This window comes from Watersipora subatra, chromosome 3 (genome assembly GCF_963576615.1).
Source record: "Watersipora subatra chromosome 3, tzWatSuba1.1, whole genome shotgun sequence".
Lineage (NCBI taxonomy): Eukaryota > Metazoa > Bryozoa > Gymnolaemata > Cheilostomatida > Watersiporidae > Watersipora > Watersipora subatra.
The window spans coordinates 64,632,914-64,647,681 of record NC_088710.1 but is presented as its reverse complement, the minus strand read 5'-3'; the positions used below and the strand labels follow the sequence as shown (position 1 = coordinate 64,647,681).

The 14,768-nt window shown below is 37.5% G+C and overlaps 1 protein-coding gene across 1 annotated transcript in view; it reads left to right on the top strand.

Moving 5' to 3' along the window:
* Positions 1 to 285: 285 nt before the first annotated feature.
* The window catches only part of LOC137390873 (hydrocephalus-inducing protein homolog), a 55,520-nt gene continuing 41,037 nt past the window's right edge, over positions 286 to 14,768 (top strand). Inside the window, exons 1-27 of the mRNA XM_068077189.1 lie at positions 286 to 555; positions 809 to 928; positions 1,107 to 1,241; positions 1,399 to 1,598; positions 2,058 to 2,384; positions 2,511 to 2,637; positions 2,992 to 3,201; positions 3,774 to 4,052; positions 4,163 to 4,436; positions 4,601 to 4,736; positions 5,359 to 5,497; positions 5,788 to 5,949; positions 6,374 to 6,526; positions 6,736 to 6,939; positions 7,470 to 7,643; positions 8,027 to 8,290; positions 9,241 to 9,522; positions 9,617 to 9,741; positions 10,242 to 10,398; positions 10,529 to 10,585; positions 11,110 to 11,280; positions 11,633 to 11,797; positions 12,302 to 12,433; positions 12,840 to 12,998; positions 13,168 to 13,318; positions 13,992 to 14,188; positions 14,455 to 14,638. Of these exons, the coding sequence (XP_067933290.1) occupies positions 286 to 555; positions 809 to 928; positions 1,107 to 1,241; positions 1,399 to 1,598; positions 2,058 to 2,384; positions 2,511 to 2,637; positions 2,992 to 3,201; positions 3,774 to 4,052; positions 4,163 to 4,436; positions 4,601 to 4,736; positions 5,359 to 5,497; positions 5,788 to 5,949; positions 6,374 to 6,526; positions 6,736 to 6,939; positions 7,470 to 7,643; positions 8,027 to 8,290; positions 9,241 to 9,522; positions 9,617 to 9,741; positions 10,242 to 10,398; positions 10,529 to 10,585; positions 11,110 to 11,280; positions 11,633 to 11,797; positions 12,302 to 12,433; positions 12,840 to 12,998; positions 13,168 to 13,318; positions 13,992 to 14,188; positions 14,455 to 14,638 (4,954 nt within the window). The remainder of the gene's footprint in view (positions 556 to 808; positions 929 to 1,106; positions 1,242 to 1,398; positions 1,599 to 2,057; positions 2,385 to 2,510; positions 2,638 to 2,991; positions 3,202 to 3,773; positions 4,053 to 4,162; positions 4,437 to 4,600; positions 4,737 to 5,358; positions 5,498 to 5,787; positions 5,950 to 6,373; positions 6,527 to 6,735; positions 6,940 to 7,469; positions 7,644 to 8,026; positions 8,291 to 9,240; positions 9,523 to 9,616; positions 9,742 to 10,241; positions 10,399 to 10,528; positions 10,586 to 11,109; positions 11,281 to 11,632; positions 11,798 to 12,301; positions 12,434 to 12,839; positions 12,999 to 13,167; positions 13,319 to 13,991; positions 14,189 to 14,454; positions 14,639 to 14,768) is intronic.

Genomic DNA, 14,768 nt, shown 5'->3' with positions numbered 1-14,768 from the left:
TGTAACTGCCTATTCATACTAGATAATTTTAAAAAATATATTTTTTGTATGGAGAGGGGCAGATGTGTCATTCAAATAGCTAACATTGATTTGTCAGTTTTAGACTAGCTTCAGACAACATTTTAGTATGCATTGCTCCCTGCCGGGTGACATTTGTTTTTATAATGATGATAATGCTAGTTGCGCCTGTTTTAACAAAGCATGTACTTGGCAAGCTAACAAGTATTATTTTATTGCTATTATATTTTGCAGATTATTGTTAAGGAAGCGTAAGATCTTGCCATCATGCCTATCGGTCCCTATGGCGAGATTATTGGGACTACTAACTGCCTCGATGGAGTGTCGGAGTCAGTTTTGAAACAATACAGAACTAAAGTCAACGTTCCAAAGAATCCAAAAGTTGTAACTGAGGATGAACCAAAGCATAAACTTACTCCATCAGTATTCATGTTTCAAATGTCTATGGACACTGAAAAAAAACTTGCTAACACACGAGACATGCGGCGTCCACAAAAAGTAGAACTGTTGGACATGGCGGAGACCACCCATCAGAAGGTATGGCATCATGTTTTTAGGTTGTATTTTTTAATATTCAAAAGACAAAATATTTTGATTAGCACATAAACATGATAAACATAAAACCTTTGTTAAAAATTGATAAAATGTAAAACTAGTAGAAATGGGGTTTGTTAACAACTATGCCAGCTATTGACATGCCGTTCATAAATAGTTTATACTTGGAGTTATTCGATGTTGATTAATTTAAGTGTTTTAACCTGTTTTGAACTTCTCCGTCTATTTCTTTTAGTTTTCACACGTATCAATAGATGAACCTCTGTGCCAGCCATTTCCGTCAGAGGTCTTCTTTCAAAAATATGAGCCTTTCAAGACATATGAAGTTCCCCTGATTCTTCGCAACAATGACAAGGTGTGTTTATTTATTACCTAAACATGATACATTTCAAGACATGCTGAGAAAAGGGCATGCGCACAGGATATTGTTCATATTTTTTTTATTTTAGCATTTAAGCGACGGTATTGTATAATTTTATAAAGTTATAAAAATGGTTATTAAAACAACTCTACATCTGAAACATCTGTGGCAGGTGCCTCGACTAGTAAAAGTGGTACAAGCTGACTCACCATATTTCAAAATAGTTGCACCTCTAAATTCTGGAGATAAAGTCGGGCCAGGCTTGCCGACAGTCTACAAGATTCAGTTCACTCCTGAAGATAAGAGGGTGAGTTCCCTACTTCTATATGCCAACCTTGTAAACCGGATTTGCATTTAGAAAGTTTGATATATAGTAGCAATGCATTTACTCACTATTGCAAATCTCAATGCTTAATAAGCTAGGTATAACTTTCAAATACATATATATTTGCATCTATATTTAGGACTATATCCATGAGCTCGTCTGCATAACAGAAAGAGAAAAGTTCATAGTGCCTGTAACTGCAATTGGAGCTCGAGCGCTACTAGATTTTCCTGACAATGTCAACTTTGGGCATTGTCCTGTAAAGCACATGAGCACTAAGACCCTCCTTGTTAGAAATGTCGGTGACAAGGAGGCTAAGTTTACTCTTAACACACAGAAGTAAGTGATAGCCTACATATCCTTGATAGCACAACCATAGATATACTTCCGTGTGTTTACTCTTAACACACATAAGTAAGTAATAGCCTACATATCTTTGATAGCAAAACCATAGATATACTTCTGTGTGTTTACTCTCAACACGCAGAAGTAAGAAATAGCCTATATTTCCTTGATAGCACAACCATAGATATACTTCTGTGTGTTTACTCTCAACACGCAGAAGTAAGTAATAGCCTACATATCCTTGATAGCACAACCTTAGATATACTTCTGTGTGTTTACTCTCAACAGACAGAAGTAAGTAATAGCTTATATATCCTTGATAGCACAACCATAGTTTTATTGGGCAATTCCATGTTTCTTGGACTATTGATTGTAATTGGTTGCTGGTCTGGTACGTGTTGTTCTAGCAATTTTTGTTCTCACACTGTATTTTATCTGAATTGTCATTCGTAGGCCATTTTCAGTCAAACCACCAAATGGAATTCTCCCTGTCAATGAGAGTCTGCAGGTAACCATCGAGTTTATGCCCAGTAAGACTGGGAACCACCAAGCTGACCTTGAGCTCGGCTATGACTCAGGAGAGACAATTCTCATAGATTTATACGGTGGTGCTCAAGACTCTAATGTTAGGCTAGAGAAATCATCAGTTAGAATAGAGAACACATACCTCGGCATGGCTAAGCAGAGAACTGTGACCATCACAAACAGAAGCAATGTGATTGCTCATTTCCGATGGAGCGAGTTCGCTACTCAAGAATCTGAAGACATGCAGCGGACACGGCGAGTCATTTACATACATGTAACATCACAGATTTCAGTTCATTAAAAAATAAACATAACATTGAGAGCTTCAAATAAATTAGACAGCGATTGCTTGGAGTTATCTAACCGTACATTTTTGTTTAGGTTTATTGGAGAGCTAACTGAGTCAGAAAAGTCAGAAACTGACAGATTTCTTGAAGAGTGCATCTCTGACCCGTCACTACGAGACAAAATGTCTATAATTGGCCGTACTTTTCAAAATCGACGCAGGGTGAGTCCAACCAACCCCTTCCACGTATCATGGCTTTATTATAATTGATCAGGAGGTGAATTTATAATGATGAGTAACAAAGGGTGGCAGAGCTGAAGAAATAATAATAAGTTTTATCAGTTTCTTTCTCATAAAATAATAAGATGTGAAATTAAACTTAAAGGAAGTAATATGTCAAGAAACAGTTCGAGAGTTGATATGGACCAATTTAGCTGATACCGATTTATGCTCCGTTTCTTTTTGTCAAAGATTTTGGGCTATGATGTCGTGGAGTCAAAGCTTTTAGTACTAAATGTAAAGCAGTAGCTTGGTAACGGAATGCGTAATGAGTGTGGTTGTGTCTGTTACTTGCAGAATGTCATGGATGATGAAATGCTTTTCTCTGATGATGTCGTGAAAATTGACCCGTCAGAGGGTGACATTTGGCCAAATTCTGCAGTGGAGATTACCATCGTTTTCAAGCCAGACAAAGCAGAGACATATAACCGTACAGCATTCTGTGACATTACGGGACGAGAGTCAAGGCTTCCTTTGCGAGTCACCGGCCTTGGTATAGGACCCAAGGTGAGGGATGCTCATTTTTATTTAGTTTGTCGCACAGATTGCTGTGAGAGAGGTTTTTATTTGGCTAGAAAATTCTTCGTTTTCAGCTGTTGGCCTAAAGGTTTTAGAGCAGATATGCTAACAAAGTTACTATGTGTTTCAATCAGTTAACTGTACTTATCTTTTTTCAGTTTGATGTTCTTCACTGAAGTCAGTACAGTTTTGTTTCGTGCAGTCACCTGAAGGCTGCAGAAGTATGAAACAGAACTGTAGTGATTTCAGAGAAGAATGGGCTCTGATAAAAATGAAAGAACACTGGGGCATTAATGGGCATATGACGAGTAGTATATACATGTTATAAAATATATACTATACTGTATATACTATAATATATATGTACAATATATTGTACTTGTAGTTAAGAAATATTCTAACTTATGATAATCAATTATAATATTTGCTAGTTTGAGTGATTGCAGCGATTATTTACCTATATTACATAATATCGTATGTTACTGTTCTTTTTGGAGTAATACGATGCATAACCTTGTCATTAATCATACCAGCAAATGATCAAAGGTTCTGACTTACAGGTCCAATTCTCATGTGACTCACTAGACATGGGAAACATTTTTGTTGGCTCTACACATGTCTATGAGATTGTAATGGCCAACAAGGGAGACATTGATGCCATATACACACTCATTCCTTCCAAAACTACATTTGGCAAGTGCTTTGCCTTCAATCCTCCTGAAAGTATTCTCATGCCTGGTGCGCATCAGGCTATTCAGGTGCACTTCACAAGTCTCACACTCGGCAACTTCGAAGAGGAATTTGAATTTCAAGTCGACGGTGCTCCAGAAAAAGTAAAAGTCCGTTTTGTGTGAGTTGGTATTTCTGTATACACTATGGTTCACTAAAAGTGCTATTGTGTACATATATTTTTCTAAGTTGATAGTCAATGTTGTGGATTTTAAGCTAGCTATTGTGTATTCCTGTTTGTTACAGAGGCTGTGTGATTGGACCCACCTTCCACTTTGATGTCAACAAAATCAAATTTGGAACTGTGTCCTACGGTTTTTTAAACACATTCACCTGCAACCTGTCTAATACTGCCCTGGTTCCAATGACATTTAGCCTGCGCGTGCCAGGTGACGGACTTGCTGATAGCTCTTCCTCTGCTAGTGAGATGGAAAGCACACTCAGTGAGGCGGGTTCTCTAATACCTAAGGAGTTTGAAATCACCCCATCTAGAGGTGTGCACTGCAACTTTTCTTTGATTTGTCAGTTTTATTTACAAAGATTTTGTTAAACAATCTTCTAGTTTTAAATCCACGATCTACAACTAACATAATTTTTTGTCATTTTGGTGTTTTCCCACAATTTGAAAGCATAATATGAAGACTTTGCATCGTTGCAGGCACTCTGCAGCCTCAGAGCGACATCCGTATTGAGATTGACTTTTGCTCAACCACTCTCAAGAGGTACGACTGCTCACTGGTTGTTGATGTAGAGGGAGTAGGAGAGGAGTGGCTGTCACTGCCGATTGAGGCTAAGTAAGTCAAAGCAGTATTTACTGAAGAAGTATCTTTTGCAGCAACTGAAATATATTGCAGTTTGTGATGATATTAATAATGGTGTTACATATAATACAAATACGCTAGAATATACGTTATGGTAAAACTCTGAGTTGAGAAAGAACCTGAATTAAATTATGAAACACAATATTTTATATAGAATACCATAGTTTTAATGATATTATAATAAAGCTTCATCAGTTGGATGTAGGGAAGGAAGTGACATGCTAAATCTCTCTGAGGAATTGTCTTACCTTAGCGTATGTGTTTCTGTGTTGCTGAGCAATGTGAATATATTGTCCGAGAAGGCAAGATGTGGTCTGAAATACATAATGTAATGCGTCTTAATACACATTTATAAACATTAGTGTAATTTATAAGACTCGATGCTTGAACTAATTCTAGTGTCAGTGCAGTCATTTGTGTCAGACTAAACAAGTGTAGTGCTCAACAATATACTAGTAGTTGGAGCTAAAGCCAAGCTTTACAAGAGATTTTTTGAAGAGTTAAGCTACATGAAGTTTCTGGTTGCTGTAAAATGTTACCGCATTTTCTTCTGCCGCAACATTTAGCTAAAAATATAATGGTAATCTCTGTACAGGTGTATTGTGCCGTCTATTACTGTGATGAGCCCTCTCATAGACTATGGCAGATGCTTTCTTCGATATCGCTATGAGAAGAGCGTTCAGCTCAGAAATGAGTCATCACTTCCTGCCAGATACGAGCTCCTCACACAACAGGTTTGATATATAAGTACTTTAAAAAGCATAGCTTTTAGCTATTCTAGATACTTGTGGATTACAGCGCATAAAATTATGTCTTGATAATAAAACTCAAAACTAAATTAAAATAAACTAAACTAGGACAAATTAAAAAGAATGTAAATACGAACGAGGCACCATCTGCAATTCTTCAACTTTTAAAATTATTTCGACTAATTTGTTAAAATACTTTCAGATTACTGAACAGCCTGATTCAAGATCATTCCTGTATACTGGGTTACGTTAAAAATTATTTGTATGTTTTTTAGGTGGATAAAACATGCCCGGTCTTGTACACAAGTAGCCAGAGAAAAGGAGTGATTGAACCTAACTCTATTAAGGAAGTGCCACTCTTCATAGAAACTCAAGGGTTGGAGGAACTCACTGTCAATGCTTACTTTATGATAGTTGGCAGCCAGGAGGCTCCTCTAGTATGTACATCTTATTCCTTTGTCTCTGTTATACATATATACATATAATATAAATGTCATCGTTCATTTGGTACACCCATTGGTGCTACAGGAGGTAATGGTTTTTTTATACAAAATGTTATCTATTTTATAATGGGTGATTTAATTATGTGATAAAAAGTTAGGTTTTTTATGTAAGATTAGTAAGTTAGCAGTTCCATGAAAAATCATTAGGTGTAATAACTATGTACATAATTATTACATGATGTAGCAAGGTGATTGGGTGGTGCAATTGCTAGCACTCTTGTCTAGGGGGTGCAAATAGTCGGATTTTATTTTCGTGGGATGCAATCTTTTTTCCTAAACTCTAACCGTTGCCTCGAATAGATGGACATGGCTCTTATTATAGTAAAGTTGATATACTATACGGTTTTGGGTTTTCTAGCCAGTGCAAATAATTTGCAACGGTGAGGGACCTGTAGTACACGTCACACCTCTGCAGTTGAACTGGGGACAAATTCCTGTGCTAACAGATGTAGTGAGAGTTGTCACTCTTTCCAATGAGTCATTGGTACCATCCAAATTCACAGCGCACATGGTGAGTCACGATCTATCTTCTTTTTAGTCAACCAGTAACTCAATTGTCACCCGCCATCAGTTGTCTACTTCTTTTGCTCTTTGTATTCATTCCATGTAATCATCATATTACGTATTTCTGCAAAGTGAATCCTATTGACTTCTTAATCGGCTACCATTTGATTAAATATTTGGTGGTGCGCTTATGCTTTTGGTTTTAACCATTTGCAGCTGCGAGCTGCAAGTTCTTGGAAGATTGAGCCACAGCAAGGAGAGATACCTCCAGAGGAAACATTTGAGGTTTCCCTCACCGCTAACGTTGACGACGTCGTTCGATTCCAAGACAAGCTACAAATAAATTTTCTTGAGAGCCAGTCAAGAACGATTCCTGTAGAAGCGTATGGCTTTGGCACCACAATAGTTACTGACCCAAAGGTATGAGAAACATCTGAGTGAGTCCACTATTTCTTTGTTTCTGTCAGGCAAATTGTAGTAAATGGTGGTGGAAATTAGTATGTTTTGATCATGTTCATTGCTGGACACCTCATGCAGATGTATAACTTGTGTTACAGATGTTATTCTAAATAATTGTCAAGTATATATTAGCTATCATCAAGTTAAGTAGTAGTTTGTTGGAGTTGTTTTTACATGCGTAAAAGGTAAGACAACTTTGTGAACTCCAAAGTATTAGTGAGTAGTACCCTATGTGCCAAATTATTCTTATTCGACTGCTAGTGTCATGTCTAATTAAGTTGCTGCAAAAAAGCCGATTCTGCAATCATTTTGCAGTAAATGTCTCAGCACTGTGTAAATTTATTTATTTCATTAAATTATATTTATTAAATTTTATTTATTTACATGCTTATTTCTGCTTAATTTGCTAGCCAAAAGTTTGCTTTGCTGTGCAAACAGGTTTAAACAAAGCTGCTTTCCTATCACTTCTGTCTGTATATTTACACATGTAGATGGACTCATACATGAATATTGGGCCTCACTTCAGCAACACACCCTGCTTGAAGAAGTTCAAAATAACTAACAGTGGTAGACGACTCCAGCAGTTAGTTTGGAGCACTGATGGTTTTCCTCTTGTCAGACCTAGAAAGGACCCACTCTATGATGCCAAAGACATTAAGTTCAAAGTTGGTTGATGTTTTATTTATTACTAATGAACATTTCTGATCGATGGAAATATTATTATTGTTCACATTGGCATAGAGTATGCTGCCAATGATTTGTTACCAAACATTGATGTGAGTGTAAGTTTAAAACCTGTCTGGTGACATCAATCACTCACAAAGTCACGCAGTAACTGATAAACTTTTTTGTTAAACTTTAAAGATATCTTTCGCATTAAGACATCACTGTCTATCTGTGCTGGGTTTTAGCCATTTCATCACCGTATCTGATTATTTCCATTTCTTGCACAAAGTGGTTTGGCCTGACTTTGCTGAAATTATATGAAAGTTTTTATTTTGATGTGAAGTGCTTGAATACTTTGTATTTTTTACCTAACCTATTGCAGAATGTGCCCGCTATCCCAGAGTTCAATCAGCCAATATTCAAGATCAGTCCAGCTCGCATGGAGTTGCGGCCAGGGGAGTCAATGTGCCTTACCTTGGAAGGTTATGTGAGTGAAGCACAGGAGGTGAAAGAGCGGTTGTTGTGCCATTCAATCATTGGTCGGCAAGGAGGAAAAGAGCTTATCATGAAGGTCGACTTATATATTGAGTTCATAAGCCCACTGCTCGAGTTCTCTGACAAAGCCATGTTCTTTAGATTCGACAAGGTTCGTCTTTATTTCACATAAACATCGTATATCTTACATTTTTTATACACTGTATGTATTACATGTTGAAAGTATATAATTTACGTGAAGTTTAGTCATTTAAAATAAGCCCTTGCTCCCAAAAAATTTGTTTAATGCTAAAGTATAACAACAGTGCTGTTTGGAGATGTTATTTGAATGGGAACAAAAGGCATGGTGTGGTGTAGTTGTGTCATATTTTCTTGACTATTCCTATATCAAGAACCATTGGAATTTAAGTCTCACGCAAATAATTTGGTTAAGTATAAATTTATCTTTTACAAAAATGTTTTCCAAATTGTCTGATGAAGTTTTTTATTATCTAAACTAAAAGCTACTAACCCACTTTTTGCACTGAGAGATGATTGAAGTCCTCAAATTATTGGGAATTACAATGTCTACATGATTTCTTCTCATCTTTGCTGATATTATTGCAAACTTGATTCTTGTTACCTGGAATCCAAGGAATAAATTTTGCCTTCTGTCTTGCTTTAGCTGGTCCACCAGTATACATTTCCCTCAACGTTAACAAGACACGTCGGACCCTACAAGGTTACAGTTAGAGTGTAGAAAGCATGGATAGTCGCAATGTAGATCGTTTCTACCTAATCAGCTTAGTCAGCTGGGGGCACATGCAGTGCCTCCCATCCTATGGCTATACTCTCAGCTATACTATAAGCTCTTCCATAGCCACCTAGACTTTGCTAGCCAATGATGTGTGCCGTAGCATTTCCAACCTCACTTTCATACTAAACATTTCATAGCAGCTTGTTTTATTGAAACTCTATTTATAACTTTGTGCTGATAAGGTTGACATAACATTTTGTAAGACAGGGTGCAATATATAGCAATTTTTGTCTGTCACTTGATATGTTTGAAACCAAAAATGTTCAAAGTAATTACATCTTGATGTCTATGGATATGTTGAACAGATGCCCAATGACACTTTGGAAGTTCAGTCTCAAGAACTTTTGCTGAGGAATGTTTCAAGCCTCCCTTTGAATGTCAAACTTGATCTGAAGTACCCGTTCTGTCTGCTCACTGAAGAGCAAGATGACCAGGAGACGAGTAAGACTACAGAGCTGAGCATCAAGTTGGACCTGAAGGAAAGTTACACGCTTAAGATACAGTTTGACCCGGCATTCAAGGATGACTCACACATCAGGACTATTGACGAAGTTCTTAGTGTGTCGTACATGGAGCATCCACACGTGGTGAGTACTGACTGTTGCTTCTGGTGTGTAACTGCATTGCTTTCACAGCACCATAATGACCTTTCCGTGTCTTTAAATGATTTTTTAATCATAGGATTATATTGCCTTGAGAGGAGAGGTCTACTTCCCTAACCTAGCATTTGAGAAGACCAAGGTAGACTTTGGCTGCGTGCTCAATGATACCGAGGTAACAAGATACGTCAACATTACTAACAACAGGTGAGATTTTCTCTGGTTGCCTCTCACGGTAGATATCTTAAATTTTCACGGAGAAGTAAGAGACCCTGACATAGCCTTAGCCATATGTTTGAGAAGTCTTAAAATCAATAGTTAATCCTAAACAGTTTTATTCATGCGACTCGTTATATCATTCTTAAACCAGCAATTTTAGAAATGTCATTTTCTCTGATGATTAAACGCTTTATTTAAGATAAAATATATTATGGTTGACTTTCTTTGTATTTGTTTTAAAACACATTTTACTAACTTTTTTTGTTCTGCGGTTCCATTATAAATTAAAAATGCTAGGATAAAACGCTATCGTTATTGTTTTTACTGCCCGTATTTGATCATTTACATATTTAAAGTCTGTTTGGATAAATTAACACCTTTTTGCAATGTAAATATGTAAAGTCCTCAGATAAGTCAAAATGCAACCTTCCCCCTGTTTACTACTTAGATTCAACTGCAACTAACATTTGTGTTTTCTTCTTGCTTAGTCCAATGGACGTCAACTACCGCTGGTCATTTCTGGTTGGAGACGAGCCATGCATTGATCGTCGTCAGCGCCTTATTCCTCCGCAAACCTACACCCTTGTGATAGATGAAGAGATGGCAGCTGCTGTCACTGATGATGAAGTGATGCTTATCAAAGTTGTATGTATATTTGACCAGCTCCTGTCAGTCATTGCATGCTGCAAGTCAAATCTGTTTTTGCTCCCCCTTCGGCTTTCTCTAGTGTTGCATATTTCAGTCTATTAGGAGATTAATACCTCATTGTTTTTAGTCATCTAAAGACACAACGTGTGGAGGAGATTATATAGCTCTGTATGGAGAAGGACAAGTATGAGAGTTGTTCTATCTTGTTGGTTTGATGTTTAGTATTGATGTTGGCAATGATTTGTTACAGAGATGTTTGTATGTTTACTATAATGCAGACTAACTGAAAACATCAGTGATGAGAGGTTTCTGTTTAATGTTGGATTTTTGTTGGAGCTCAATCAGGTTCTGGCTAGTTGGAGGGTTCAAATTTATGTTTGCTGCTTTCCCATAACTGAGATGGACATTGAGTTTTATTAATAGTTTGACTTTTAAATGATTTCCCAAATTTTTTTTCAATTTCAAAATCTATAATTACTATTTACCATAAGCAAGTCTTTTTAAATACGTCATCTTTTGTTGTTCTTAATGTGTTTGAGTTTTCATCTGATTTATCAAAAACTGAATGGAACGGTGACAGCCCGGCCCTAATTATACCTAGTTTTAAAGTCTAGGAACTAAAAAAAACTATAGCAATACAGTTTTCTATTTGTGGTGGATCTGACCAAGAGGAGGCCTGACCTGTTAGCAATATTTTATGCACATCAGGCTGAGGCAGCGGGTGATGAGAACGCAAAAGACTTCAGGCAAGAAAAGGAGACGGTTAGTCAGCCGGCAATCGAAGTCACCGAAACATCTCGAGCCGAGGCAGCTAGTAATGCTGGCCCTACTGCTAGCACGGGTGAAGAAGCACTTCCTTCCTCTCCCAACATAACCAAGGTTTGTTACATTCTACGCTTCATTTTAAATTTTATTTTTTGTTTTTCTTACATGGCAATAGTTCAATAGCATCTGCACACCTAAAACTTTGCATTGGTTGAAAGTAGTGCTTGATTGGAAATTCATGTAGTGGAACAAATCTGCAGTTAGCATAAGTAAAGGAATTTTCACTCGTGCCTGTGAACACAAAAATGTTTCAGTCAATAACGACTGCCATTTTTATGTCTACTTGAAAGCTTAATTGCTATATTTATCTGCTTTTCCACAGCTACGCTCAAAAATAGAAGTGATTATGGTGAATTTTAGTTTGCTGTGAAATACTTACTCTTCGTGTCTGTCTAATGTCTTTTAGCCTTCTCTCAAGAGGGATATCATTTATTATGCTCTTAACTCTACCAGATCATCGGGTCATGTTGCCGACCCCACCTTTGTCAATGTTATTCCTGAAAGCACTCAGAATTCAGGCACTATTCTTCATAACAATGTTGAACCCTATCTTCAAGTAACAAAAAGCGAGGTACAGCAACGGAGCAGACTTGGTTCTCCTTACCCTTTATACTCTCTATCAAGTTTTCTGTTTGTTCCATCTGCTTATCCCACTTTGAATATCCACCACCTTCCTATCTTCAGCTCGATCGCTCGCGCGATAACTCCTTGGTTTCTGAAGTGAGCCACCTTACTACCACACATACATCTTACCATTTAACTGTTCCAGTAGAGAGGCTCTCTTTTTCTCTCAATATTCAGCCTTCCGCCAGACCAAACACTCCTAACAACATGTCTAATATTCAGGTCAATCATGCTGCTCAACTCGCTGGTTGCTCTGAATGTCCAGCTTCATAATTTCATCATGGTTTACTGCTGCTCGGTTTCATTTCAACTTATTAGTAGTACAGGCATATTATATAAACTATTATTTGATCTCCCGTCTTTTTCTACAGAAGTCGAATTGAAACAAGTTTCTTTATTGCGTGTTTGGGTTTTGAATGGCTGAGCTTTATGTTATGCTAATGCCTTATAGGAGGAAGAGCCTGAAGCGAGCACTGGAGTCGACTCTCTTGGAGCGGTAGAAGAGACGACAGAAGTACAGGTTCCCACAACTCTTGCCGATGTTGAGGACATTCATAAAGAACCATCTATAATTAAGCAAGAGGTAAAAGCTACTTTTCTTTAGCGCTAGTAATAGACTCTTTATGCACTATTTATGGAAAACACGCGCCTCACCGTTAACCAAAGCTGAGTAAGTTCCTCGTGGTCATGCGATCATCACAAGTGGTCATGTGATCATCACAAGTAGTCATGTGATCATCACAAGTGGTCATGTGATCATCAAAAGTGGTCATGTGATCATCACAAGTAGTCATGTGATCATAACAAGTGGTCATGTGATCATCACAGGTAGTCATGTGATTATCACTTTAGCCAGCTGACTATTGAAAAGGCTCCAACCAACCTGTTTGCCTTAAAAAACAGAGATTATGAATGCTAGCAATTGTCTCCTTTAATTTTAATTAAATTTAATTGATAAAATTTCATTTAAACCTTTATGATTATCATAGGATGTAGACATCGCACCTCCGGAGGTACTGGGGGAGGGTCTTCAGTCTCGTCCTCAGACTAGAATGGGACCTTTGAAAACCCCTCCAGCCATCAACTCTACTATAAAGGCACTACTAGAAGGAGAGAGAGATAGTGGCACGCCTCTGGGCGTAGAAGAGGTGAGTCAGGAAAGCTCCCAATCTTTTGGTGGAATGACTTGTGATATGACCACGTTTTTATTTCAAAATCACCATAAAACCTTTGTTTAGGTTCTTGAATTGCTCTACATCTTTAGTAGCAGTTTTGAAAATCGATTTTTACAGAAAATCGAATGGGTTACTTTTACAGGTGTTTGATATTCTGCCTTTATATGGCACCTTGAAGCCCGGCGAGACTGAGCAGGTTACACTAACATTTTATGGTCATGCAAACATTGAGAGTCAGGCTAAAGCTCTGTGTGAAGTTGAAGGAGGACCTACCTATGAAATCGACCTGCTAGGTCTGACCACTGTTTATCTTGGCATTCATTGTAACAGAGTAAAAGGTGTTTCCACAGCGCCTGTTTGCTTTACCTGGCGAGTTTAGTAGCTCAAAATATATTGTCAAAAATATTTCATAAACAGAATGAGATTGACAGCCAATGGCATGTAGCTCATTTCATTTTGATATAAAACACTTCTTTGGCCTTAATTGAAATTGCTAATATATGTAATGGGATATGTAGAAGTACTAAATACAAAAATATGTAGAGTTATTAGTTGAAAAGTAAATTAAAATATATAAAAATTCAGAAATACATGTACACCTCATTTGTAATAGGTGCCACAATTGGTTTATGATAAGCACAGTTGGTGCCTCAAGATTGGCACTGCAGGTGATTATTGACAGGTACTACTAATGATCCATGGTAGGTCTTACAGGTGATTTCTGGTTGACACCGCAAGTGACTTTTGACAGGCACTGCAGGTGATTCATAACAATTATGTTAGGGATTCATGTTTGGCAGTGTGGATGATTTGTGCTTGGGACTACAAGTGATTTGTCATAAGTACTGCAGGTGATGTGAGATAGGTATTGCAGGTAATTGATGATCTGTACTCCAATTGGTTTTTTTACACATTTTGATGGTAATTTGCTAGTACATTGCCTGTAGCTCATTATATACACTGTAGGAGAGTCGTCGCTAGTAGAATACAGATTTGATGCGACGGAGATAGACTACGGAAAGCAGATGTATGATCAGGTGGCTAGTTCTCAGATTACTCTCACTAACAGGGGACGAGTCGGCTTCGAATTTGAAGCTCTCAACATGGAACCATCGGATTCAGGAAAACCTGACCCGGGGGCACCTCTGCTTATTCCTCATAAGGTATCCGCTGAGCTCCCTCATTTTAGGCTCAGTGTATTTTTCAGACATTTCCTGTTAGATTGTTTAGGCTTTTCCTGTTAAACATTTCTAGGCTAAATTTTCTCTTGACGTGTTTTGGTTGCTTCAACTCTCTTTCTCTCTGAAGTTTGTGTACTTCATCGTGTTTTAAATTTTACTTACGCTTTACACCTTGTGTAATCCTCAGGTTCTCATGTTTTCCTTTTTAATTATCAGGCATATAATTAACTTACATGTATGTTTGCCAGGGTTATATAGAGCCCTTGAGTGACATGGTACTGACAGTCAAGTTTCTCCCTGCTCTACCTGACAAGTTCCGAAAGACATTTCAAATTCAGGTTGCTCACTTTGAGCCGGAAGATATCACAATCTTCTGTGAAGGAATATTTCCTCGAATCACACTTGATTTGCCCCGCTATGAAGACTCAGCTGGTACTTATCAAAACACTCCAATACATCAATTGCATATTGCAAAAAAATTTAGTAAAAGATTTTTAAGAGTCAAGTGGGTAATATTATTAATTTTGTTATATAGTGTTATATAACATACTATTAATATTAT